This window comes from Lissotriton vulgaris, chromosome 12 (genome assembly GCF_964263255.1).
Source record: "Lissotriton vulgaris chromosome 12, aLisVul1.2, whole genome shotgun sequence".
NCBI lineage: Eukaryota > Metazoa > Chordata > Amphibia > Caudata > Salamandridae > Lissotriton > Lissotriton vulgaris.
The window spans coordinates 144,836,718-144,864,377 of NC_141700.1; the positions used below are offsets into that span (position 1 = coordinate 144,836,718).

The window sequence follows — 27,660 nt, forward strand, 5'->3', positions numbered from 1 at the left end:
ACGTCTCAAACATATATTTTTAAACTAACGGGCTTGCCTAACCTCACCCCTCCTAACTTTTCGAGGTTCACAAGCCTCATTGAGCAAGATCTAGATTTTTATCCTTACCGCTGTAAACACCAACCACTGAAAATCCTTGCCAGAAAAGTGCCTTACCTGTGGCATTGTTGCGATGGCCCTTATATCGTTTGATGTACTCTGCGCCATCACTGTGAGAAGAGTTGAAAAGGTAAATATCTTCATCATTATAACTGGCGAGGAGTTCTGTATAAAACAAAAGAAAATACAATCAGTGTCTCAGTTGATGTATTTCTAGTCAAGGGTAGCAAGTGTTAGTTTTAGGAGCAGATATTTCTAATTAGTAGTTATGCTATGAGAATTCTGATAGTTATTCTACATGATAGCTGTAAACTGTCTTCTCTGTGATAGACTTCCCAATCCTCTATTAAAGTAAACAAAAGTGCTAAAAATATGAGAATAAAACGAAGGAAAAACAAACAAAATTGAACGTCCTTCACAGTTTTCATAACAGAGCAAGACTAAAGATTCCAGGGATACTCGCTTGAAGACCACGATCAATAGTGGGTGCAAGAACTTGGGCTATTAGTTCTGAAGGATCAGAGTCCTGAGCAAGTAATAGGTTGACTATTGTCTTTTTAATGGGAACAAAGTACCCCATTTTAGCACTTGACCTCTCAGGGTAACGAAGCAGAACAGTCAAAGGCCTAATCTGAGGAGGTGGTATGGGCTAGTAATCTCAATTCAATGACCCACAATGACAATACTCAAATTATTGTCAGTCAGAGCTTTTTCTTTAAAAATGAAAAGTATTTTACTAAACACTATGTAGTAGGTTACAAATATATATTCAGGTAGATGGAAATACCTTCATATCACATTATACCATGTTTTCAGGGTCTTGGGCAGGAATTCTGAACACATTACACCATTCTGATCTAAGGTCTTTCAGCAAACAAAGGTTGCGGAGCGTGAGCAGTCTTTCTGAGCGAACCTACGATGGGACTGACTGAAGCGGTTATGCTTCATCCCCTCATGTTCATTCTCCACTATAAGGGGTTGATGTCTTTGGATAAAAAGAACTTCGAAAATTCAGTTTTCTTCTGTGTTAAATTGATTCCTTCAAAGTCGGTCGACTTTTGGCAATGATGTTTCTTCAGTTCTCCAACGACTTCCGAGCTCCCGGCTGTACTTTCAGAACCAACAGCGGGTAAAACAATATGAAAATGGTGCTCAAGCAGAGGGGCTTTCAGGGCGTATCGGTGACATCACAAGAGGATGTACAGGACACTAAATAGCTAGCAATGCCCAGAGGGTGCGGGGGCTGGGAAGAGAGACAATTCTGAACCTAACCACTAGATAGCAGAATGATGTACACCATGTGAATGCAAAAATGAGCAACAATGCAACATTGGACATACTCCAGTATAAGACAGTTGTGTCCCTGAAATGCATTTACATGAATTATTGGAATTCCTGTGTTTTCAATTAAAAGAAAAACAGATCTCATACATACCTTTTTGTATTTGGTTTAAAAATAAATGTTACAATCGGATAGTATTTACATCAGGGTAAAATTATGTGGTACTTTTTCTTATGTATTTATGGATAATATTGTAGCTTCCACAGCAACTAAGTTGTTAATTATTTGTTTAAATACATGCTGAGGAGTTTTAGCATACTACCCATACGAGAAAGGAAATGAAAAGCTGCTGGCACTGAACGAGGCAGATTTTATGTACATAGGGTTATTGTCTTATCTAGCTCATTTTTTCCTTTTTTAAAGCTTTTTCAAACAAGGATTAAAAAAATATCTGTTGAGCTTTCAAATCCCTTTTAGGATGATTAGCTTAAAGTTTCTCATGGTGTTATTACCGAAAAGACCAATTTCTCTTTGCTAAGAGTGTACCGAGATGCTGCCTTAAGGCAGAGACATAATAGTGTCTACAAATCATGGTGATATCTGGCCTGTGAGTAAGGAATATGCTACTTACCAGTATGCATCTGTTCTTGGCATGAAGGGCTGCTGACATTCATATCTGTGCATAGATCGCCGCCTAGTGTTGGGTCCGGATGATTGCACATTGTTGTCCTGGAAGAGTCTTCGAACTATCACAAGATAGGTGGCTCCTCCCCTGGACTACAGTGCGCATGGGCATCCTCTCCATCCCCAGATTGTTTTTCGCCATTGTGGCAGAGATGGAGTGTAATACTGAAAGTGATGACCATGCCTGAAAATGCTTCTGAGAGCTGCAGCTGCGACAGGCACCGGGGAGGAGGGCGGGCGATATGAATGTCAGCAGCCCTTCATGCCAAGAACAGATGCATACTGGTAAGTAGCATATTCCGTTCGAGGCATGAGGGCTGCTGAATTCATATCTGTGCATAGAATAAATAGCAGTTTCCTCCTTACCGGCGGGTGCCCGTGCCAGCTGCAGCAGTCTGAAAGAGAGTTCTGAGAACAGCCTGTCCTACAGCAGCTTGCTGTTTGAAGTGTACATCCACGCAGTAGTGTTTGGTAAATGTATGTATGGTGGTCCATGTGGCTGCTCTACATATGTCCTCTAGAGGAATATTACCCAGGAAAGCCATGGAAGCCCCCAACTTGCGTGTGGAATGCGCTCTAGGGGGAACTGTTAATGTGCGCTTAGCCTTTTGATAACAGATCTGGATACATTTAACAATCCACCTGGCTATACCTGACTTGGAGATAGGGTTGCCTTTATGTTGTGGAGAGAATGCAACGAACAGTTGTTTAGTCTTTCGAAAGTGTTTTGTCCTGTCGATGTAATACAGGAGACCTCTTTTGACATCTAAGGTGTGCAGTGCTCTGTCTGCTACTGAGTCTGGGTTAGGAAAGAAAACTGGCAGTTCTATATTTTGGTTAAGGTGGAACTGCGAAACCACCTTTGGCATGAATTTAGGGTTGGTGCGAGGCACTACTCTATTCGCATGAATTTGCAGGTAGGGTTCCTGAATTGTGAGAGCTTGCAGTTCACTGACCCTCCGCAGCAATGTAATAGCTATAAGGAAGGCCACCTTCCAGGTGAGGAACTGTATTTCACAGGAATGGAGTGGCTCAAAGGGCGGCCCCATGAGTCTGGTGAGAACGATATTTAAGTTCCAGACTGGTGAAGGGGGGTGTCTGGGAGGGATTACTCTCTTAAGTCCTTCTAAAAAGGCTTTAATGGCCGGTACCCTGAAAACGGAAAGGTGCTGCCTGTTTTGAAGGTAAGCGGCTATGGCCGCCAGATGGATCCTGATGGAACTGTACGCCAGGTTGCATTGGTACAGATGCAATAAGTAACATATGATGTTTTGCGTAGATGCGTCCAACGGATTAATGTTATTGTTGGAGCAGTAAATAACAAACCGCTTCCATTTGGCTGCATAGCAGGCCCTGGTAGTCGGTCGTCTTGCCTCCTTGAAGATGTTCATGCACTCAGGAGGCAAGTTCAGGTATCCAAACTCTATGACCTCAGGAGCCAAATCGCAAGGTTCAACTGTTGGGGATCTGGGTGCTGAATGTCGCCATGGCTCTGAGTGAGGAGGCTGGGAGTGAGGCGCAGCCGTTGGTGAGGCACCACTGAAAGTTCCAGGAACGTGGTGTACCAAGCCTGCAGTGCCCACGTTGGAGCAAATAGGATGAGCGTCATGGAGTGTTGTCGCAGTTTGCGCGCCACCAGAGGTATGAGGGGGGCTGGCGGAAAAGCGTACGCAAATCTGTCTGACCAGTTCATCCATATCGTATTGCCCTGAGACTGCGGGTGTGGGAACCTGGCGGCGAAGCTTGGGCATTTTGCGTTCTCGCTTGTGGCGAAGAGGTCGATGTCTGGATGACCCCACTGTTGGAAGTACGAATGGAGAACTGACGGGTGGATCTCCCACTCGTGCATCTGATGACTGTGCCTGCTGAGCAGGTCCGCCATCTGGTTGTCGACACCCGGGAGATGCTCCGCCATGAGGAAGATGTTCCTTTGAATGGCCCACTTCCACATGCTCTGGGCTAGGTGAGACAGCTGCGGGGAGTGCGTGCCTCCCTGCTTCTGGATGTAATACATGGCGGTCATGTTGTCCGTCCGGACTAACACGACCTTGTTGCACAGGTGCAGCTTGAATACCTTCAGTGCCATGAAGATTGCCATGAGTTCCAACACATTGATATGCATCCGTTGCTGTTGTGCTCTCCATAGTCCCTGCACTGTGTAGTGGAGGACATGCGCTCCCCAACCCAGGAGAGATGCGTCCGTCGTTAGCACTATCTGTGGGACGGGCTCTTGGAACTGTCGTCCCCTGCAAAGGTTTTGTGGGTTCCACCAATGCAGATAGCTGTAAGCACGACCGGTCACCAACACTAGGTCTTTTAGATGGCCATGAGCCTGGTTCCACTGACGGGCCAAGCATTCTTGAAGGGGTCGCATGAGCAGCCTCGCGTGCAGGACAATGAATATGCAGGATGCCATCATGCCGATCAGTTGCATGAAAATTTGCGCTGGGAGGGATCGCTGAGGTTGGAACCTCCGGATGAGTGTTTGCATGCTGTTGACCCTGGCTGGGTTCGGCTGCGCCGTGGCCAACTGGGTGTTCAGTGTCGCCCCCAGGTACTGTTGCACATGAGCCGGCTGCAGGTGAGACTTTGCGTAGTTCAGAGAGAACCCCAGACTGTGAAGGAGGTGAATTGTACGTGACATGTCGCGGCCGCACTGCTCGGCAGATTTGGCCTACAAGAGCCAGTCGTCCAGGTAGGGGTACACGTGAACACCTTCTCTGCGAAGGTGTGCTGCCACAGTCGCCAAGCACTTGGTGAAAACTCTTGAAGCAGTAGTAACCCCGAACGGCAGAACCTTGAACTGGTAATGCTGACTGTTGATTGTGAACCTGAGATACTTTTTGTGACTTGGGTGAATGGGAATGTGGAAATACGCATCTTTGAGGTCCAGGGTGGCTAGGAAGTCGCCCTGACGGAGTAGCGGCAGGACTTGTTGTAAAGTTAGCATGTTAAAGTGCTCCGAAAGGATGTATTGGTTGAGGGGTCTGAGGTCTAGAATGGGCCGCAGGGACCCGTCCTTTTTTGGAATCAATAAGTACAGGGAGTAAACCCCTCCACCCCTTTCCTCGGCAGGCACGAGTTCTATGGCTCCTTTTTGCAGCATGGAGAGTACTTCTTGCTGCAATAAGAGCGAGTGCTCTGCGGACATAGGACGGTTTCTTGGGGGTATGTTGGGGGGTGGAGGTTAGCTCTAGACAATAGCCGTAACGAATAAGTTGTCTCACCCACCTGTCTGTTGTGATGTTTTCCCAGAGTGGCAGGAACTGCTGGAGTCTCCCCCCGACAGGTGTTAGATGGTCGGGGGGCAGTGACATGAAGTCACTGTTTGTTGGGAGTGGAGGAATGGCATTGTTATTGCCGCGGCCTCTCCCTTTGGTGTTGTTCCCACGGTATCCACCTCTGGTGTTTTTAGTGTAGGCAGATTGCGTGTTGCCCTTGCCGTATTGTGAATGCTGTTGAGCCTGTCCTCTTGTTGCTCCCCTGTTACCGGAGCAACGAAAGGAACCGCTCCGAAACTGCTGTGACTGGAGAGCCCCCATGGATTTCGCTGTCTCAGTGTCTTTTTATATTTTCTCAAGTGTTGTGTCCACTTCGGGTCCAAACAGGAAGTCCGGATTAACCGGCTGATTAAGAAGAGTAGTTTGGATCTCGGATTTAAACCCTGAGATGCGCAGCCAGGCATGGCGTTGCAGCATCACGCTAGTATTGACTGCCTCGCTGCAGTGTCTGCTGCATCCAGTGCGCATTTGATTGAAGCATTGGAGACCAGTTTACCCTCTTGTATAACCATTTCTGCTGCCTCTCTGTACATGTCAGGCATGTGCTGCATTAATTGTTCTAGGGTGTCGTAGTGCGCCCTGTCGTACCTAGCCAACAGGGCCTGTGTATTGGCTATTCTCCAAATGTTAGCGGCTTGCGCTGCCACCCGTTTGTCCGGAGGGGGAGCGTCACCAGTTGATTGAGAATTAGCCCTCTTGCGTGCATTAGCCACCACGAGGGAGTCCAATGGGAGCTGGCCTTTGATATAGGTCGGGTCCACTGGGGCAGGCCTATATTTCTTGTCGATCCGGGGATTTATAACCCCGGCTTTGGTTGGCTCCTTGAAAATGGCTGTAGCATGCTTGAGGACCCCCTTAAGCATGGGCAGAGTCTTGGTGGTGCGTTCAGATGTGGAGAAGGTATCAAACAAGAAATCCTCATCCACTGGCTCAGCATGCATCTCGACGTCATGGTTGAGGGCTGCCCGCTATATTAATGCATTGAATGCCACAGTGTCCTCAGTTGGTGATGGTTTCACAATGTAGGACTGAGAGTCTGGAGCGGTATTGGGGTCATCAGGGTCATCGCCTTGATCTCCTGACCATTGTTTTGAGACATCTTGATCAGTGTCAGTATTGTAAGAGAAGCCCGTTTGGCTATAGTCCGCATTCAAGTCCTCCTCACTTTGTGTTGGAGATTGAACAGCATGGTGCGAGTAGTCCTGAATAGGTTCAACAAGAACCGGAGAGGTGGTGGAGACCATCTTCTTTTTGAGGGGAATCCTGTAACCTTCCAAGGGATGTTCAGGCGCGATCTTCCGCTTGTGGACGGTAAGCCTGCCCGACTGAATCAATAAACAGTTTTGCCTGGTTGTCGTAAGAAGGCTCATGATAGACGACTTGTGCATGGGAGGACACCTTCGCCATCTTGGAAACCGCGAGCTGTTTTGGACGGGCCGTGGGCGGAAGGCCAAACTTAAGTGGCGTCGAGTCCGCATGCTTCGAACCTGAAGCGCTCGTGTCGGGTTTCTTCGATGCCTTTGTAGGCCGCTCGCTGGACCGCGTCGAATCGAGCTCCCGGCGCGGTGCGCCTCCATCCTTGGGCTTCGACGACAAAGTCGGGGCGTCCTTGCCCGTGGCTTCGACCCTTTTAGCCAGCCCAGTCTTCAGTCCTGAGAGGGGTGGCTGCAGACCTTTTCCCAACGGAAGTCCTTTGCCCTTCTCGCCATGTTTGGTAGTTGACGCGGGCACCGACGTCAAGGCCTTCGAGGCGACCGTCTTGGTGGCCGAGCCCTGCTTCAAAGTCCCAGTCTTGGCGCCGACAGGTATCTTCGGCGCCGAAGGGTCGTCGACAGCCTTCGATGAGGTCGTCGACGTCGAACCGACCACCATTTTGAGTAGTTTCGGTTTCGATTTTGGCTCCGTCTGTTTCGGTTTCGATTTCGCTGAATCGACCGTTGGCTCCTTCGAAAGGGTCTTAGCCTGGCTATGTTGCAGGGCTGTAGACCGAGAGGATGGATCTTGGCTAAGGCCTTTCGGCGATGCCTCGACCGGAGCCGGAGAGGGCTGAATGTTAATGATAGGCCCCGGAACTGCGGGCGGACTCGGTTCTCCACCGGAGTCGTCATCAAGGGCCTGATCGTCGTCCCCTACCTCGACGACGTCTTGGTCGTGGGCGAACTCCTCATCTGGCTCGTCCATTTCGAAATTGGAGTCCTGCTCCGACGCCGGTTCCGACAGTTCTTCGGGAACGTCGTCGTCCGCTTCTTCTTCATCCTGGAAGAGTTCCTCGTCCCTGGCATCGAAGATGTTTGCAGGCGCTGGTGCCGACCGCTGGGCCGACTGCCTTGCTGCGCGTCGAAGTTTAATAGTCTTTTTTGAGCGGAACCTTGAGCAGGCGAAACATTTCGACTCGTCGTGGTCGGGGGACAAACAGGTATTGCACACTGGGTGCACATCCAAGTTCGAATACTTTGAATGACAAACGGGGCACCGCTTATACGGGGTCCGTTCCATCGACGATGTAGTCAGGGCCTGTGTAGTCGAGAGAATCTTCTTTCGACGCCGATCGAAGAACCAAAAGGGCCAGGCACCGAACGATACAATACCGACGCTAAGAAGGCCTTTTGGCCTTAGGAATAGAAAGATTACAAGTTATTTAACTGGAGTTAAGATTAGACATCCGGAAAAAAACAATCTGGGGATGGAGAGGATGCCCATGTGCACTGTAGTCCAGGGGAGGAGCCACCTATCTCGTGATACTTCGAAGACTCTTCCAGGGCAACAATGTGCAATCATCCGGACCCAACACTAGGCGGCGATCTATGCACAGATATGAATTCAGCAGCCCTCATGCCTCGAACATAAAGGTACGAATTTTGGCTAGGCTGAAGTGCAATGCCTTCAGTTATAGAGGGGTACTGTATGCAAGCTTGGTCAATAACTCAGTGCAGGCCTGCAAGCACAGGTAAGTCTAAGGGAACAGGAAACCCTGGGTCAAAGCATGGATTAATTCCATGAAAAAGCAACAGCAAGTAAAAAAAAAAAAAAAATAAGCAGAATGTGGACTTAAAAGCCCATCGGCGTTGCCAAGCTGTAAAGGCCACTAATAAAACTTCACAAATGACATCTAGGAAAGAACTTTACAAACAAAATACTGGAGGACTCTTAACCCCTTTGATGCTGATGACGAGCTAAGCTCGTCATCAGCCACGAGGGGCGTGTGCGGATGACGAGCTGAGCTCGTCATCTAACGCGGCTTTTAGAAAAAAGCTGCGTAGCATAAAAATAACCGCCGCAGCGATGCGGTTAAATCCCACAGATGAGGTCTTTGGGGTACCCATGAGTATTGTCCCAAAGGGCACCTTAGGAAAAGCTTGGAGTAAGGGTCCAAAGAGTCTCAGAATTTCTCGGATATCAGGCAGACCTAGATCTAAAGCAAAGCCAGAAAGGGTATCTCATGCTGAATGGCAGGAAGGAGCATTATCATGATGTAAAGTTCAACAAATTTAAAGAACACAAAGAAAATAAACTGCATCAACAAAAGAGATCATTCCCAAGCCTAAAATAGAAACCTCAAAGAAACATGATCCCCCCTAAAGAGAGAAAATGGACCTTCCATTCAAAAATGCTTTGCACCAGAAAGCAGAAGGGCACAAAACCTGAGTGCAGTTGAATAGTGGCCTAGACTTGCCTGTAAGAATGAACAAATGGGCCCATGTATACCAATAATGGGATCCACATTGCCTAAATTTATATTGCCAAATCGCTGCTTTTCTTTGTAACACTGAATTTAAATTCCCTAAACCATCAACTGAAATTGTGTATAAAATCAAAAGTAAACTTTCTCAGCAATACTCACAATATTAAAAAAGATTTCTATAAACACTTCAACTATTTTTTAAAAGAAGGCAAACAGTACACTAAAATGAGCATGCTAGAGATATAACTTTAAAAGACAAAAGTGTCAGAAAATCATACTTAGCTCAAAGAGATTAAATATGAATAGATATTCCACTACACCTTAAATGAACTGGAAATTGACAGACAATTGGCAATGGTCTTACCTGCTCCATCATGGCTGTACACAAGACAGGTTACATTGGCTTTTGATTCACTGTTTACCTGGACCAAAGAAACAAAATGTTTTTAAGAGCCAGGATATGGTGAGCATGGCAATAATCGAAAGTGAGGTGGCTACACGGAGTTTAAGCATGCAAACTCTTCTTTACCAAGGTAAGGCCTTTAAACTGAGAAGCCAATCTTGTATCTAAAAAAACTGTTCACCAGCGTCAGTAAAAATAAATAACTGATGAAAGCAATATAGACTATCAAGTTGTCGGAACATAATTTGCTGGATTGCCAGTGCCCATCTACAACAGCCACACTTGACATATATTCAGCATTGTGAGAAGTTGGCCTGGTATATGATGTCCACTACTCTAGTGGGCACCCTGTATCAGTCCAAACAACCCTTATGGTGATGGTTGTAAAGTCCACCTTATAGACCAGCTATCCTAGTGGTAGCATGGACATAGCAGTCTTAGGCTAAAACTTCAGAGAGCATATGAAGCCAGCTGTTTTACCAATTATAATCCCTTGAATATCAAATGAAAGGACACCACACAAGGTATATATCATATATATATATGTAATTATTACTAACACAACCCCTCTGCACTCTTAATGAGGTCAGAGTTCGAGATACGTTACAAGTTACTCATTAAGCATACTATAAGTTGCACAAATACAATTCTGCCCTAGGGGACTCACGAACCATATACTAAGTAAGTGGTATAAGAACCACTTCAGGAAAGGTGAATAGGCCTAGGGCCTAGAGAATCGCTGGGGCTACACTGGACAACCAAAGGTTAGGAAGTAGGAGTCCCACAGGATGCATGTGCAGTGTCTAAACACACACGCAAGTTACCATAGAGTTAGAATGGGAACGTAAAAATTACAAAGTAGTAGATTTTGGACACTTCCGGATGGACCACGGGAAAACCCTGTTAAACTAGGACACTTGGATAGTTAATACCCATGAGAGAACTGGAGTACTCGAGTTACCTCACCCAGGGAAGCAGGGTGCATAGGTGTTCTTTCGTGTCGGGTTTTGTCGCTGAATACTATGGAGAGCTGTAAGAAAGTGCTGCAGGCGACCAGGAGGAAAGTGTCCGGGTGGATCGGAGTCGAGAAGAACCTGAAAGCAGAGGGGACAGAGTGGGTCACTAGCCAGTGACCAGGAAGGAACCAGGAAGGAACCAAGTGATGTTGAGATGCAATCAGGTGAAGAGGTGAAGCATGTCTCTGTAGCCCGTGGACCAGGCGCTGGATACGAGCTGCCCCACGAAGGATCTAGGTGACTGCGGTGTCGGTATCCGGATTGGACCCAACAAGCCTTGGTAACCGCAACCCACGCAGAAAGTGAAGATGGGCTTCTGTTCAGACCAGCAAGGTCTGGGGCGCTTCTCCTTCACAGGGAAGCTGGAGCAAGACTGGAGCAACCAGGCAAGCGTTGTAGATTTGAAGATTCGTCTTCGTAGGGCTCACTAGCCAATGGGCTAGCAACCAAGAAGACACGTCGAGCTGAAATGTTGGAGTGGTGTCACGCAGCACTCGTGGAGTTTGGAGGGCTGAGCTTCGGGACAAATGCTACTCGGGTACCTCTGAAGCTGCACGGTTAGCAAAAAGCAAGTAGTCCAGGATGTCCGGCCCAACGTCTCTCAAGTCCGCCACGGGTCTCAGCTTTGCTGTGGATGTGGATCGGAGTCTGAGAGTCCAGTTCCTGAGTCGCTGAGTCTTCGGGTTCCGGCAGCAGCGTCGACAAAGCAAACCGGCAATTAACTGGTGGTGCCTGTTTGCACAGGGTGGTCACTCCTTGACCACAAGGGAAATGTCTTCAGTCTTCCAGTGGATATGGAGCGTCGAAGGTCCAAGAGTTCGTTTCAGAGTTTCTTTCCAGGATAATCTAATGTCTCTAGACACAGCTCCTATCTCTATACTAAACTAAGGGGCTGGTTTACCTGCTAGGTCCCTCCTATGGGTGGAACCTGAGAAGGGGGTTTGTTACACCCCTTTCTCTTTGTCCAGTTTCGCGCCAGAGCAGGGGCTGGAGTGCCCCAGCAACTGGTTTGAACCGGGCTATGCATGGAGCACCTTGTGTGCCCAAGGCAGTGTCTGGAAAAGCATCTTTCCATTGAACCCATTCTGCCCCAATCCACTACAGGCTGTCTGGGGAAGGTGCTAGCACCTCCCTCGACAGGACACCTATTGTCCAGGCCTCCCTTGCCGGAGTTTCGTCCAGCTGCAGGAGGTCAGACTCGTGTTTGTGGCAGCAGCATCCATTTTGTGATGCTGAGGCTCTGTTCAACTTTAACCGGGTAACGCAGTAAGGAATATGCTACTGACCAGTATGCATCTGTTCTTGGCATAGAGGGCTGCAGAGTGGTACATTATGAATAGATCGCCATCTGGTGTTGGGCTCGGATGATTGCACTTTGTTTTTGTCTTGGAGAGTCTTTTGTATCTTGGTGACTCCTCCTTTGGTTGGTAGTGCGCATGGGCATCGGCTCCATCCTTAGATTGTTTTGCCATAGTAGGGTTAGATGGAGTAGTATGATAGAATACAGATAGGAATGCCCATGTAAGTGTATCTAAATAAGATAATGTTGGAACAGACACAGGTTTCCGGGGAGGCTGGGAGGGCATGTACCACTCTGCAGCCCTCTATGCCAAGAACAGATGCATACTGGTAAGTAGCATATTCCGTTCGAGGCATATGGGCTGCAGATGGTACATTATGAATAGACTATACAGCAGTTCTCTCCCTAGCGGTGGTCACCCGTGTCTGTTGCAACTGTTTGAAATAAAGTCTTTAATACAGCTTGTCCCACTCTAGCTTGTTGTGTTGTGTGCACATCTACACAATAGTGCTTTATGAAGGTGTGCGGTGTAACCCAGGTAGCTGCTTTGCATATGTCATCTAGTGGAATGTTTCCTAAGAATGCCATAGATGCTCCTAGTTTACGTGTAGATTGACCTCTAGGAGGAACAGTTAATGTTCTCTTTGCTTTTAAGTAGCATATTTGAATACATTTTACAATCCATCTGGCAATTCCCGCTTTAGAGATGGGATTGCCCTTATGTGCAGGAGAAAACGCAACAAATAGCTGTTTTGTCTTTCTGAAAGTTTGTGTTCTTTCGATATAGTACAATATTGCCCTTCTGACATCCAATGTATGTAGGGCCCTTTCCGCTACCGTCTGTGGTTTTGGAAAGAAAACCGGTAATTCCACTGACTGATTGATGTGGAATGCAGAAATTACCTTTGGTAAGAATTTTGGGTTTGTTCTAAGAACCACTTTGTTTTGGTGTAACTGCATGAATGGTTCTTGAATCGTAAAAGCCTGCAACTCACTTACTCTTCTAAGTGACGTGATGGCTATGAGGAAGGCCACCTTCCATGTGAGGAATTGTATTTCACACCTATGCATAGGTTCAAATGGTGGCCCCATTAGTCTGGTAAGTACTATGTTGAGATTCCAGACTGGGGAAGGTGGTCGTCTTGGTGGAATGACTCTTTTGAGTCCCTCCATGAAAGCTTTAATTGCTGGTACTTTAAACAGGGAAAGATGTTGCCTGTTTTGTAGGTACGCCGCTATAGCTGCGAGATGAACCCTGATAGAGGTATATGCTAAGTTACATTGCTGCAAGTGTAGTAAATAGCAAATGATCTGTTTAGTGGATGCGTCCAGAGGGTTGATGTGCTTACTGTTACAGTGTATAGCAAACCTCTTCCATTTTGCTGCATAGCATGCTCTGGTGGTAGGACGTCTTGCTTGTTTAATGATTTCCATACATTCTGGTGGTAAATCTAAATATCCAAACTCTATGACCTCAGGAGCCAGATCGCTAGGTTCAATTGTTTGGGATCTGGGTGCATTATTTCTCCATGGTTCTGTGTAAGGTGCATGGGTAATAATCTTAGCTTTTGATGTGGCACCTGTGAGAGTTATAGTAGCGTGGTGAACCACGGCTGTCTTGCCCACGTGGGTGCCACTAGTATCATTGTCATTGAGTGCTGCTGCAGTTTCCGAACCACTAACGGAATTAGTGGGAGAGGGGGAAAAGCGTAAGCAAATCTGTTGGACCAATTTATCCATAGTGCATTGCCCTGGGACCGGTGGTGTGGGTACCTGGATGCGAAGTTTTGGCATTTTGCGTTCTGATGATTGGCAAACAGATCTATCTCTGGTTGCCCCCATCTTTGGAAGAATGGCTGTAGTATTTGGTCGTGCAGCTCCCATTCGTGTACTTGTTCTGACTTTCTGCTTAGGATGTCTGCTATCTGATTTTGAACTCCTGGTAGGTGTTCTACTAACAGATAGATCTTTTGAGGAATGGCCCATCTCCAAATGTCCTGTGCTAGTTTGGATAGTTGGAGAGAGTGTGTCCCCCCCTGTTTTTGAATATAATACATTGCAGTCATGTTGTCTGTTCTGATCAGGACTGCCTTGTTCGTTATTTGCATTTGGAAAGCTTTTAGTGCTAGAAATACCGCTAATAGTTCCAAGTAGTTGATGTGCAGTTTCTTTTGCTGCACACTCCACTTCCCCTGCACTGTGTATTTGTCCATATGCGCTCCCCATCCGGAGAGCGATGCGCCCGCTGTTAGTATCACTTGTGGAATCGGTTCTAGGAACGGCCGTCCCTTGGAAATGTTTGTTGTGTTCCACCACTTCAGAGAGCGATGCGTACGGTCGTCTACCAACACCAGATCTGTAATCTGACCTTGAGCCTGATTCCACTGTGTCGCTAGACACTCCTGTAGTGGACGCATTTGTAGTCTGGCATGTGGTATTAGCAGTATGCAGGAGGACATCATGCCTAACAGTTGCATAAACACTCGTGCTGGTAGTGAGTGTTGTGGTTGAAATCTTTGTATTAACCCGACCATTGTTTGTATCCTGATTGGATTGGGGTATGCTATTGCTCTTTCTGTGTCTATAGTAGCCCCAGGTATTGCTGAATGTTGTTTGGTTGCAGGTGTGATTTTTTGTAGTTCACCGTAAACCCTAGGTGGTGCAGCAATTGAATCGTCTTCTGTGTGTTGTGAAGACATTCTTCTTGTGACTTGGCCTTTATTAACCAATCGTCCAAGTAGGGGAAGACATGTATTTGTTGTCTTCTTAGGTGTGCTGCCACCACAGCTAGGCATTTTGTGAACACTCTTGGTGCCGTTGTGACCCCGAACGGAAGGACTTTGAATTGATAATGTTGTCCTTCCACTACAAACCTTAGGTATTTCCTGTGTGCTTTGTGAATTGGGATATGAAAGTAAGCGTCTTTTAGATCCAGTGTAGAAAGAAAGTCCCCTTTCTTCAGTAAAGGGAGAACCTGTTGGAGCGTGACCATGTGGAAATGTTCCGAATTTATGTATGCATTGAGAGGTCTTAGGTCTAAGATTGGTCTTAGAGACCCATCTTTTTTGGGGTTTAGGAAGTATAGAGAGTATACTCCTGTCCCTTGTTGATGTTTTGGAACCTTCTCTATTGCATGCTTTTGTAGCAGTGTTAGTACTTCTTCCTTTAACAATGTCAGATGATCTTGACTCATTGGACGCTGTTTGGGGGGGATGTTTGGTGGGGTAGCTGTGAGTTCTAGGCAATAACCATGTTGGATAATTTGTCTCACCCACTTGTCTGATGTGATGTTTTCCCAGACAGGTAGGAACTGTGATAGACGTCCCCCGACCGGTGTTATGTGGTCCGGGGGAAGTTTTATTAAGTCACTGTTTTGGGGTTGAGGAGTTGCGGTTGTTATTATTTCCGCGGCCTCTACCCTTGTTGTTGTTACCCCTGTAACTACCTCTTGAATTACCCTTGGGTGACGTAGGTGTGAAAGAGGTGGATTGCTGATTTGTTCCTGTATTTTTTGAGCCTCCTCTATAGGTGGATCTACGAAAGGAACCTCTTTGTGTTGGCTGTTGCAATGCTCCCATTGACTTAGCCGTTTCTGTATCTTTCTTCATTTTTTCTAAGGTCTCATCTGTGCTTGAGCCAAAAAGTGTTTTCTGATCAAAGGGTTGGTTCAATAAGGATGTTTGTACTTCCTGTTTGAATCCTGAGATTCTAAGCCATGCATGTCTCCTCAACATGACACTGGTGTTGATGGATCTTTCTGCAGTGTCTGCTGCGTCTAGGGCGCACTTAATGGAAGTATTAGTTATTATCTTTCCTTCCTGTATTAACTGATCTGCCCTTTTCTGATGTTCTTTGGGGAGATGTGTGATGAGTTTTTCTAATTCATCATAATGTGCCCTGTCATAACGTGCAAGTAGCGCCTGTGTATTGGCTATACGCCAGCTATTTGCCGCTTGTGATGCTACTCTCTTGCCTGATGCATCTATTAATTTCGACTCTTTATCAGGTGGAGGAGCCTCTCCTGTAGATAATGAGTTCGCTCTTTTACGAGCGTTTGAAACTACAAGCGAGTCCAGAGGTACCTGCCCTTTGATAAATATTGGATCCTTTGGAGCCGCCTTATATTTTTTTTCAATTCTTGGGTTTAACACCCTAGCCCTCACTGGGTCTTTGAATATTTCTTCTGTGTGACTGAGAAGACCCTTCAGCATAGGTAGAGTACCTGATATTCTTTGTGCATTAGGTAGCGTCTCTAATAGGAAGTCCTCTATTTGAGGTTCTGTATGTAGATCTACCTTATGATATTTTGCTGCCCTATTAATGAGCTGTACAAACCCTGTGTTATCATCAGGTGGTGAAGGCTTTGAGGGATAGAACTCTGGGTCGTTGTCTTCATCTGAACCTGCGTTATAATTTTACCATGGGTCATCCTCATCTGGGATAGTTTCATCATCCCCTTGAGGTTCTCCCTCCCCTGGATCACTGTTTACATCAGACTGAGGTGTAGATGGTCTTGGTGTAGAAGGTGCAGGAATATTTGGCATAGTGTGAGGAATAAGAGAAGAGGGTGTGACTTTAGGTCGAGGAGAAGTAGGAGGAGTTGTATTTGTCCCCAGTGTTCTCTTTTTTGAAGGAAGAGATTTGTCTTCTATCTGTTCATTCTTCCTCTTCTTCGTCACTACTTTGCCAGTTTGTGGATCGATAAACAAAATCTTTTGTTTGGGATCTGTCTGCTGCTCCTGTGTCGGTACCGAAGCCCTCGGTTCCGAAAGGTGCCTTTGTTTTTGATCGTCAATGTTCGGTGTTTTTGGCACCGAGTGTTTACTCGATTCCGACTTTTTCGGTGTTGAGTGAGTCTTCAACGTCGAATCATGTTTCTGTTTCGACATGGAATGTTTCGATGCCGAGCTTTCCTTTGCATGGATCTTCGGCGTCGAAGTGGATGTCGACCTCTTCTCGGATCCGACATGGTGGGAGACTGAGTGTTTCGGTTTCAGTTTCGGTTTCGTTGCCGGGCCCGAAGGCGGGGCGTCGGAAACTTTTCTCTGCGGTTTGACCGGGCTCGAAGGCGGGGTCGTTACCACACGGGGTCGGTTTTTTGGTAAGGGGACGTCGTCACTCACGGTTTGTTGCACGTCGAGTTCTTCGACATCCGACTCGTCCCCTTCCGACCCCGACTGATCCTCATGATCCTCTTCTTCCTCAAGTTGCTCGTCTCCGAACAGCTCCGGGATCGCCTCCGACTGCATTCTGGAAACCTCGTGTCTTCGAGCTCGACGATTTCTAATCGTCGACTTGGAAGAGAATGCTGCGCAGGCTTCGCAGTCCCTGGATTCGTGTTCAGGCGATAGGCAGAGGTTGCACACCTCGTGTAGGTCCTTGTGTGGGAACTTAGCACCACACGTTGGACATTTCTTGAATGGAGTCCTTTCCATGGACTCCGGGCTTGACTGCGTCGAGAAAGGCCTCCTGTTCGTCGACGTAGATCAAAGTTTTTTCTTCGATGTTGAAGTCGAAACGCGCCGGAATTGAAATGAAATCGCGTTCGATAACAATACCGTCGAATTGGAAAGGGAATACGCGCCGATAAGTCACTTCTTTTCGAAGTCGGTCTGGAGCGTCTCAATCCTCATCCGAACCCGATGGCGGAAAAAAACAATCTAAGAATGGAGCCAATGCCCATGCGCACTACCAACCAAAGGAGGAGTCACCAAGATATAAAAGACTCTCCAAGACAAAAACAAAGTGCAATCATCCGAGCCCAACACCAGATGGCGATCTATTCATAATGTACCATCTGCAGCCCATATGCCTCGAACCTACATGTCTTCTTCCTCTAGAAGGGTGGAATGCTACCCCCGCCGCTAGAACTGTCGGGGGGTAGTATTCCAAAGTGTTTGACACCTTACACGACATGTTTTGATAAAGTCAAACCAAAGTTAGCAATAACCGCGCGGATTATAATGCACTTGAGTATATGGTATGGCTATATCATAGAACAGCTATAAGGACATGGTTCCGAAAGCTACAGACGGGCTCAGCTCATGCTAGAGCACCATCTCACATAAAACCAAGCACTCTGCCTTCAGGATTGTCAAGGTCTGCCAAAGGAGTGACTTATAGGTACTTATGTGTCTACATATAAGGGTAGATATAGGAATACTATATATAAGCAAGGGGTGATTACACCACCTTGCCCAAGCTGAGTGATCAGCCTGTGGTGCCACTTTGGATGGCCAGCCAGGGGTGGCATAATTCATGCAGCAGCCCCTGGTAGGCCTTGGATGCACCTATGCCCTGGGTACCTATGGTACACTATACAGGGGCTCACAAAGGTGACCTAATTCCCAATTAGGTATATACCTAAAGTACATGGTATCAATTTAGAGAGAGAACAGCTGGGCTGTGGGTCTGATTAGCAGGCCCACAGCCACACTAAAGTCGAAAAACTAGAGTATCATAGCAAAAAGTGGGGGTGACCATAGGAGGCAGACCCTACTCTCCTACAAGCATTGATTAAATGAAGATGTTGAAAATAAACACGTAGAAAAAAATGAAACCAAAAACGGCTGCTTTTAAAAGGGGCTCCATTTGATATTAACTACTGCCTGCATATATCTGGCACAGAACATAAATATTCTAACTTAATAAGGAATGAAACCTAAAATCATAATGCTTGTATTATTACTGCATCGTGCAGAGGAAACATTCTGACAGTGAACCTTTTACAAAATTCAGCCCATTTATTTATTTTAAAATTTTTATATAGCGCTAGCTTGACCCGTGGGTATCAGGGCACTTTAAAAACACACAGGAGAGAAAATTGCATTTCATAGCAGGACCTAAGGAAGTAAAAAAGATATAAGCAAAACATAATAATTAGACAAACAGTGAGGGGGAGGGAGAAACACGCATGCCATGCCTTACCAGGATGTGGGGGAGTTAAAACAAGACACAAAATACCCTGAGAAATACTGTAAACGCTTTCTGCACCAGATTTTTCCTTTTTCCCACTAGATATTGGGAATAACATGGGGAAATAATGTGAGGGAATCGTCCTTTCAAGAGATTTTAACGCACAGTATTTCCATATCACCACCATTTTGCCAATGCAAATTCCAATGGGTATTACCCAGAGATCAGCGTGGGCAGAAACACAGGACTAGGCAGAATTGGAGTGAAATCTAGGATTTCAAATCGGGCACCAGATCTAAAAGTTACAAACGCACTTCCAATGACCCTTTAGAATCAAAACACCCGACTTTGGTGCTCATTAGGATGACGGACGGACCCGTCCGCAGGGGCAGCGGCGGTCCCTCCAGTGCAATTAGGATGTGACCCCCACCCTGGCGGTCACATCCTCAATATTTTACATTGCGGCAGGTGCTGCTTGAAGCAGCACCCGCAGCAAGGTTAAATATGCAAGCCGCAAGGTTAAATATGCATGCTTCGCATTTGCATGCACAAAGCGGCAGGCACCGCGCGGTGCCTGCCGCTTCGTGCATGCAAATGCAGGGGGGTACCATAGGTACCCCCCATGTGCACCCCCACCCCCGTCACCCTGGGGGCCCGAAGAAATCACCGTATGCCTTTCCACGGCGGAGAAGCTGCTGCGGAAAGGCATCGGTTTACCCCCATCCTAATATGGCTGGCGGTGTCTGTTAGACACCGCCTCCATATTAGAGCTTTTCCGCCGCGGTCGTAAGTCCACCGCAGCGGAAAAAGCGGCGAACGGTCTTCCTGACCCCCCAGCCATCCTAATCTGGCAGGGGGTCTTTGAAGCCTCCTCAGTGGTTTTTCCGCATCCTCCGGGCCGGCGGACACTTCTGCCAGCCCGGAGGATGCGGAAAAACCGCAATCCTAATGACCCCCATACTTTGGGAAAGTAAATATTCAGCTCATCAATGAAAGGTTTAATTAAATGAATACCTGAAAAGTGTTGCAAATAATGTCTTGGAGAATTCTGGGGAGAGTTGCATACTGAGGAGTGCTGCCCCCTTTATTGCAGCTTCACCCCCCACCCCACCCCCACCCCCAATATCCATAGGAATGGGAAACGTTTGAAATCTTGATACTTTGATGCCTAAACCGTCTTTACATATTTTTCAGACAGTACACATTTGGATCCTTTGGTAGCAACAGAGCCTGGTAGTTTGCTTGAAAGATATTGTAGTCACCCACACAGACTTTGTGCATAATATTAAAAGATGCCAAAAACAACAAGCACTGGCGTTGCCAATAGGTCTCGCAGTAGGAAAGTTGGAGCTATTGGTTTTGTAAATGACAAAGCCCTTTATGTATTTAAAATGATAACCAAAGTGAAAGGCATTGTTATTTGCAATTGTAATGGCTCCAACTTTCGTACTGCGAGACCTATTGGCAACGTGAGTGGTTTTTCGTGTGTGTGAGTGGCGTTGTGTGTGTGAGTGGCGTTGTGTGTGTGAGTGGCGTTGTGTGTGTGAGTGGCGTTGTGTGTGTGAGTGGCGTTGTGTGTGTGAGTGGCGTTGCGAGTGTGAGTGGCGTTGCGTGTGTGAGTGGCAATGCGTGTGTGAGTGGCGTTGCGTGTGTGAGTGGCGTTGCGTGTGTGAGTGGCGTTGCGTAGTTGAGTGGCGTTGCGTAGTTGAGTGGCGTTGCGTAGTTGAGTGGCGTTGCGTAGTTGAGTGGCGTTGCGTAGTTGAGTGGCGTTGCGTAGTTGAGTGGCGTTGCGTAGTTGAGTGGCGTTGCGTAGTTGAGTGGCTGTCACGGTTCGCGGCATTGCCGCGGCCGGCCATTTCCCCACACATACACGGGCGGCCGGAATACTCACTTCCGGTCGGAAGTAGAGTACCCGGTCTAGTTTCCGGGCAGCAGAGCACAGAAGCACTTCCGGGGGAAAACGCATAAACATCGCGTTTCCCGCCGGCTGGGTGCTTCGGATTCCGGATTCCAGGCTGGGTATCCCGCTGCTGAGACCCGCCTTGCCCGAGACAAGCCGCGCTGGAGCGCTGCTTGGCTGTCACGTCAGCCACTCGTAGGAGTTATACCTTTCGCTCTTCTTGGACTGAGAAGACTAACCGCGCTGGAGCGCAACCCTGCTTCACGTCCACGTCCCTCACTGACGCTTGTTCGTGCCTTCTCCTGGGGGTTCCAGGAACGTGCCGTTTTCTTTGTTTGCCTTAACCCTTACCGCGCAGGAGCGCATTGAGGGTGTTAAGAGGATTTTGGTTGCTTTGTGTGTTTATTTCTACTGTATCCCACTGCGCAGGAGCGCCAAAGGGATGCAACTGTGGAAGTGACTGGGTTCCAGTTACTGTTACTTGCGCAGGAGCGCACTCTTTTGTTTTAGCTTGGGTGAACGCGCAGGAGCGCTTTCTTTTAGTTTTGGATTTAGACTGCAATGCGCAGGAGCGCCTTACCATTGCAATTCACATCCGGAGGTGCTCTCATCTGGGGACTTTCTTTCCGGAAGCATTAGTGAGTCTTCAGAGGGTGACAAAGTCCGTGTGTGTATGTGGGGGGTGGTTCCTTTCCGGGTCTGACTCTGTTTCTGACCTGTCTCCTTTGGTTTCCAGCTAACACCCAGACGCCCCTGCCAGCTCTACGCTATCCGCTACCCCTTCACCCTGGCTCCCATCCCTGCGTCCATCTCATTCCTGTTGAGTTTCGCTTTCCACGAGGGTCAGGTGGGTACAGGGACGGGTGCTCTTGTCGTCTCTGCGGAATTGCGTCACAAGCCAAGGTAAGACTTGTGGGGCACTTGACAGTGGCGTTGCGTAGTTGAGTGGCCTTGCATGTGTGAGTGGCCTTGCATGTGTGAGTGGCCTTGCATGTGTGAGTGGCCTTGCATGTGTGAGTGGCCTTGCATGTGTGAGTGGCCTTGCATGTGTGAGTGGCCTTGCATGTGTGAGTGGCCTTGCATGTGTGAGTGGCCTTGCATGTGTGAGTGGCCTTGCATGTGTGAGTGGCCTTGCATGTGTGAGTGGCCTTGCATGTGTGAGTGGCCTTGCATGTGTGAGTGGCCTTGCATGTGTGAGTGGCCTTGCATGTGTGAGTGGCCTTGCATGTGTGAGTGGCCTTGCATGTGTGAGTGGCCTTGCATGTGTGAGTGGCCTTGCATGTGTGAGTGGCCTTGCATGTGTGAGTGGCCTTGCATGTGTGAGTGGCCTTGCATGTGTGAGTGGCCTTGCATGTGTGAGTGGCCTTGCATGTGTGAGTGGCCTTGCATGTGTGAGTGGCCTTGCATGTGTGAGTGGCCTTGCATGTGTGAGTGGCCTTGCATGTGTGAGTGGCCTTGCATGTGTGAGTGGCCTTGCATGTGTGAGTGGCCTTGCATGTGTGAGTGGCCTTGCATGTGTGAGTGGCCTTGCATGTGTGAGTGGCCTTGCATGTGTGAGTGGCCTTGCATGTGTGAGTGGCCTTGCATGTGTGAGTGGCCTTGCATGTGTGAGTGGCCTTGCATGTGTGAGTGGCCTTGCATGTGTGAGTGGCCTTGCATGTGTGAGTGGCCTTGCATGTGTGAGTGGCCTTGCATGTGTGAGTGGCCTTGCATGTGTGAGTGGCCTTGCATGTGTGAGTGGCCTTGCATGTGTGAGTGGCCTTGCATGTGTGAGTGGCCTTGCATGTGTGAGTGGCCTTGCATGTGTGAGTGGCCTTGCATGTGTGAGTGGCCTTGCATGTGTGAGTGGCCTTGCATGTGTGAGTGGCCTTGCATGTGTGAGTGGCCTTGCATGTGTGAGTGGCCTTGCATGTGTGAGTGGCCTTGCATGTGTGAGTGGCCTTGCATGTGTGAGTGGCCTTGCATGTGTGAGTGGCCTTGCATGTGTGAGTGGCCTTGCATGTGTGAGTGGCCTTGCATGTGTGAGTGGCCTTGCATGTGTGAGTGGCCTTGCATGTGTGAGTGGCCTTGCATGTGTGAGTGGCCTTGCATGTGTGAGTGGCCTTGCATGTGTGAGTGGCCTTGCATGTGTGAGTGGCCTTGCATGTGTGAGTGGCCTTGCATGTGTGAGTGGCCTTGCATGTGTGAGAGGCCTTGCATGTGTGAGTGGCCTTGCATGTGTGAGTGGCGTTGCATGTGTGAGTGGCGTTGCATGTGTGAGTGGCGTTGCATGTGTGAGTGGCGTTGCATGTGTGAGTGGCGTTGCATGTGTGAGTGGCCTTGCGTAGTTGAGTGGCCTTGCGTAGTTGAGTGGCCTTGCGTAGTTGAGTGGGGTTGCGTAGTTGAGTGGCGTTGCGTAGTTGAGTGGCGTTGCATGTGTGAGTGGCGTTGCGTAGGTGAGTGGCGTTGCGTAGGTGAGTGGCGTTGCGTAGGTGAGTGGCGTTGCGTAGGTGAGTGGCGTTGCGTAGGTGAGTGGCGTTGCGTGGTTGAGTGGCGTTGCGTGGTTGAGTGGCGTTGCGTAGTTGAGTGGCGTTGCGTAGTTGAGTGGCGTTGCGTAGTTGAGTGGCGTTGCGTAGGTGAGTGGCGTTGCGTAGGTGAGTGGCGTTGCGTAGGTGAGTGGCGTTGCGTAGGTGAGTGGCGTTGCGTAGGTGAGTGGCGTTGCGTAGGTGAGTGGCGTTGCGTAGGTGAGTGGCGTTGCGTAGGTGAGTGGCGTTGCATGCGTGAGTGGCGTTGCATGCGTGAGTGGCGTTGCATGTGTGAGTGGCGTTGCATGTGTGAGTGGCGTTGCATGTGTGAGTGGCGTTGCATGTGTGAGTGGCGTTGCATGTGTGAGTGGCGTTGCGTAGTTGAGTGGCGTTGCGTAGTTGAGTGGCGTTGCATAGGTGAGTGGCGTTGCATAGGTGAGTGGCGTTGCGTAGGTGAGTGGCGTTGCATAGGTGAGTGGCGTTGCGTAGGTGAGTGGCGTTGCGTAGGTGAGTGGCGTTGCGTAGGTGAGTGGCGTTGCGTAGGTGAGTGGCGTTGCGTAGGTGAGTGGCGTTGCGTAGGTGAGTGGCGTTGCGTAGTTGAGTGGCGTTGCGTAGTTGCGTGGCATTGCGTAGTTGCGTGGCGTTGCGTAGTTGCGTGGCGTTGCGTAGTTGCCTGGCGTTGCGTAGTTGCCTGGCGTAGTTGAGTGGCGTTGCGTGGTTGAGTGGCGTTGCGTGGTTGAGTGGCGTTGCGTGGTTGAGTGGCGTTGCATGTGTGAGTGGCGTTGCATGGTTGAGTGGCGTTGCATGGTTGAGTGGCGTTGCATGGTTGAGTGGCGTTGCATGGTTGAGTGGCGTTGCGTTGTTGCGTGGCGTTGCATGTGTCAGAGGCTAAATGTAGCACAGGGAGACCTCCAGCAGTAAGACAATCAAAAACAACTTAGAAAACATTTCACAGTATGAAAAGATCAAACTCATGAACGAGCGCGATACACCTCAGCTAAAAATCATGATAAATAACAACACACATTAGAAGTGAAACTGCAAGTACAGAAGGACCAGCTTTGCTTGTTTAAAACTCCCACTTCAGGCAGATGAGTGTAATGTGTAAAGCTTCTTGTGCACATGAGCAGATAGGAGTCTGGAAGCAAATACAAACAAGAGGAATGACTGAGGCGCATTGGTGTGAAGCACATCAAAGGGCTTCTCCTCCCCTAATTAGGTGAGGAGAAGCCGTTCCGGGAAACTGAAAGTACGGCCGGCCTGTAGCCGGCCATGAATAATTAGGGGAGGAGAAGCCCTTTGATGTGCTGGGCTGGCTGGCCCTGAATGCGCGTGCATGTTATCACGTGGTTCACGTGAACAGCATGAAAACCGCAGGGCTGAAAGCCCTTTGGTTTGAAGAGAAAATAGCCGACTTGAATTCTCCCCATTTCCCATTCCTGCGGAATGGTAAAGGCGAGACCTAAAAACGTAAGAATAAGATTTGGCAAAGCCAATTGGTCAATTGGTCTGGCACTACAGAGAGCCTTTAGGCTTTGTTTGTCAGCGCTTATTTTGCCTTGGTTTATATTAAAAAAGAAGTGGGGTAGATTTCATTGGAGTGCAGTAGATCAGGTTGGAGTGGGGTAGATGGGGTGGGGTTGATTTGGTTACATTGAGTAGAGTGGAGTGGGTATGAGAAAGTGGCTCTATATATACTGGACCAGAATAAGGTACAGTGTCTATAGAGTGCACAAACCCCAGAGGTATAACAGAGTTTAAAGTCAGGACTGACCTTACTCTCCAAAGTGGTAGCTTGGTCGAACAGTAAGGCAGTACCAGAGTACAGTGTAAAGCATTTGTTGTAGTCAAGTCAAGTCAAAAATTTGTATAGCGCACTACTCACCCAGAGGGTCTCAAGGCGCTTGAGGGGGGGGGGGTGTTTGTTACTTATCAAATAGCCAAGTTTTGAGTTGTTTTCTGAAGGAGAGGTGGTTGTCAAGTCAAGAGAGATTTATATAGCGCGCTACATACCCAGAGGGTCTCAAGGCGCTTGAAGAAGGGTGGGGAATTACTTGTCGAATATCCACGTTTTAAGTTGCTTTCTGAATGCTAGGTGGTTCTGAGTAAGGCGAAGGTGAGTGGGAAGTGAGTTCCAGGTCTTAGCTGCCAGGTAGGAGAAGGATCTACCTCCCATGGTGGTTTTGTTGATGCGAGGTACAGTGGCAAGGGCTTGGCTGGAGGATCGTAGCTGGCGGGAGGGGGTGTAGAAGGACAGTCGTGTGTTGAGGCATTCGGGTCCAATTTCGTAAAGTGCCTTGTGTGCGTGGGTCAGGAGGCGGAAAGTAATCCTCTTATTGACGGGAAGCCAGTGGAGGTTTTTCAGGTGACCAGAGATGTGTTCTTTACGCGGGATGTCTAATATGAGCCTGGCTGAAGCGTTCTGGATGCGTTGGAGTTTTTTCTGAATTTTTGCGGTGGTACCGGCGTATAGGGTGTTACCGTAGTCCAGGCGGCTCGTGACCAGTGCGTGGGTGACCGTTTTTCTAGTTTCGGTGGGAATCCAGCGAAATGTTTTTTTGAGCATGCGAAGAATGTTGAAGCAAGATGACGAAACGGCGTTGACTTGTCTGTTCATCGAGAGTGAGGAATCCAGGATGACGCCCAGGTTCCGTGCGTGGTCTGTCGGGATGGGTGCTTTTCCAAGGGCCTCTGGCCACCAAGAGTCATCCCAGGCGGAGGGGGAGGTGCCTAGGATGAGGACTTCTGTTTTGTCTGAATTCAGTTTCAGACGGCTGTGCTTCATCCATTCGGCTACTTCTTTCATTCCTTCATGCAGGTTGGTTTTGGCAGTGTTAGGGTCCCTGGTGAGTGATAGGATCAGTTGAGTGTCATCGGCGTAGGAGATGATGTTGAGGTTGTGTTGGCGTGCGATGACCGCGAGGGGGCTCATGTATACGTTGAAGAGGGTGGGGCTGAGTGAAGATCCTTGTGGTACGCCGCAGATGACTTCAGTGGCCTCTGACTTGAATGGTGGAAGGCGGACTCTCTGGGTTCTTCCGGTGAGGAACGAGGTGATCCATTCCAGTGCTTTTCCTTGGATTCCGACGTTTCTGAGGCGCTGTAAAAGGGTGCTGTGACAGACTGTGTCGAAGGCTGCGGAGAGGTCGAGGAGGATGAGGGCGACTGTGTCTCCATTGTCCAGTAGAGTTCGAATGTCGTCTGTTGCTGCGATGAGGGCGGTTTCAGTGCTGTGTTTGGCTCGGAAGCCGGACTGTGATGAGTCGAGGGATTTGTTGGTTTCGAGGAAGGCGGCAAGCTGTTTGTTGACCGCTTTCTCGATGACTTTGGCCGGGAATGGAAGGAGCGAGATAGGGCGGTAGTTTTTGAGTTCGGTGGGGTCAGCTGTGGGTTTCTTCAGGAGGGCGCTGAGTTCGGCATGCTTCCAACTTTCCGGGAAGGTTGCGGAGTTGAGGGAGCAGTTGATGACGTCTCGGAGGTGCGGTCCTATAATGGAGTCTGCTTTGTTAAAGATGTGGTGAGGGCATGGGTCTGTGGGGGATCCTGAGTGGATAGAGTTCATTAGACGGATGGTGTCCTCAGTGGAGATTGGGTTCCAGTCATTGAGGATGTTCAGGGGGGGTGGGGGTCCTGTAGAGGGTTAGGTGGGTTGGTCTTCAGGTCGGTTGTCGAAGCTGTTGTGGATGTCTGCAATTTTGTTGTGGAAGAATGAGGCTAGGGAGTCGCAGAGGGCTTGAGATGGGTGATGTCGGAGTTGGCTGAGGGGTTGGTGAATTCCTTGACGATGTTGAATAATTCCTTGCTGTTGTGGGCATTGTTATCTAGTCGGTCCTTGAAAGCGGCTTTCTTGGCGTTCCTGATCAGCTGGTGGTGTCTACGGGTGGCGTTTTTGAAGGCGTCCTTGGTGCTGGTGTTTGGGTCTTTTTTCCAGGCCTTCTCAAGGGAGCGACAGAGTTTCTTGGATTTCTTAAGATCATCGTTGAACCAGGAGGCCTTCTTGCTGCCTAGTTTGATTTGTCGTTTTTTCAGTGGAGCTAGGATGTCGGCGCTGTTGGATAACCATTGGGTGAGGTTAGTGGCTGCTTGGTCGGGGTTTGAGGAGTGGGCGGGGGGGTTTTGAAAAAGCGATGAGGAGATCTGGTCGATGGTGATTTTGTTCCAGTTTCTTCGCAGAGTGGGTTGGGGGTGGTTGTTGGATGTGGACTTGTTGTAGGTAAAGTGAACGCAGCTGTGGTCAGTCCAAAGGAGAGCTGTGGTGTGGCTGACGGAGATATGTTTGCTGGAGGTGAAGATAGGGTTGAGTGTGTGACCTGCGATGTGGGTGGGGGTAGTGACAAGTTGTTTAAGTCCGAGGTTGGCGAGGTTGTCCAAAAGGGTGGTGGTGTTGCGGTCGTTGTTCTTTTCAAGGTGAAAGTTGAGGTCTCCCAAAAGGATGTAATCCTCGGAGAGGAGCGCGCGTGTGGAGTGATGAAGTCCGTGATGTCTTCACTAAATTGTGCGCGGGGTCCTGGTGGCCTGTAGAGGAGGGTGCCCCTGAGTGTGGTCTTGGGGTCGATGTGTATCTGGAAGTGAAGGTGTTCAGTGTTGGCGAGAT

General features: G+C 48.6%; 1 protein-coding gene across 3 annotated transcripts in view; it reads right to left on the bottom strand.

Moving 5' to 3' along the window:
• The window catches only part of DCAF8 (DDB1 and CUL4 associated factor 8), a 470,600-nt gene that overhangs the window by 223,086 nt on the left and 219,854 nt on the right, over nt 1-27,660 (bottom strand). For all 3 annotated transcript variants that reach the window (XM_086947619.1, XM_086947617.1, XM_086947618.1), the window contains 2 exons: nt 9,393-9,450; nt 157-264 (listed from right to left, as the gene is read on the bottom strand). In XM_086947619.1, coding sequence (XP_086803745.1) covers nt 157-264; nt 9,393-9,450 — 166 coding nt within the window. The remainder of the gene's footprint in view (nt 1-156; nt 265-9,392; nt 9,451-27,660) is intronic.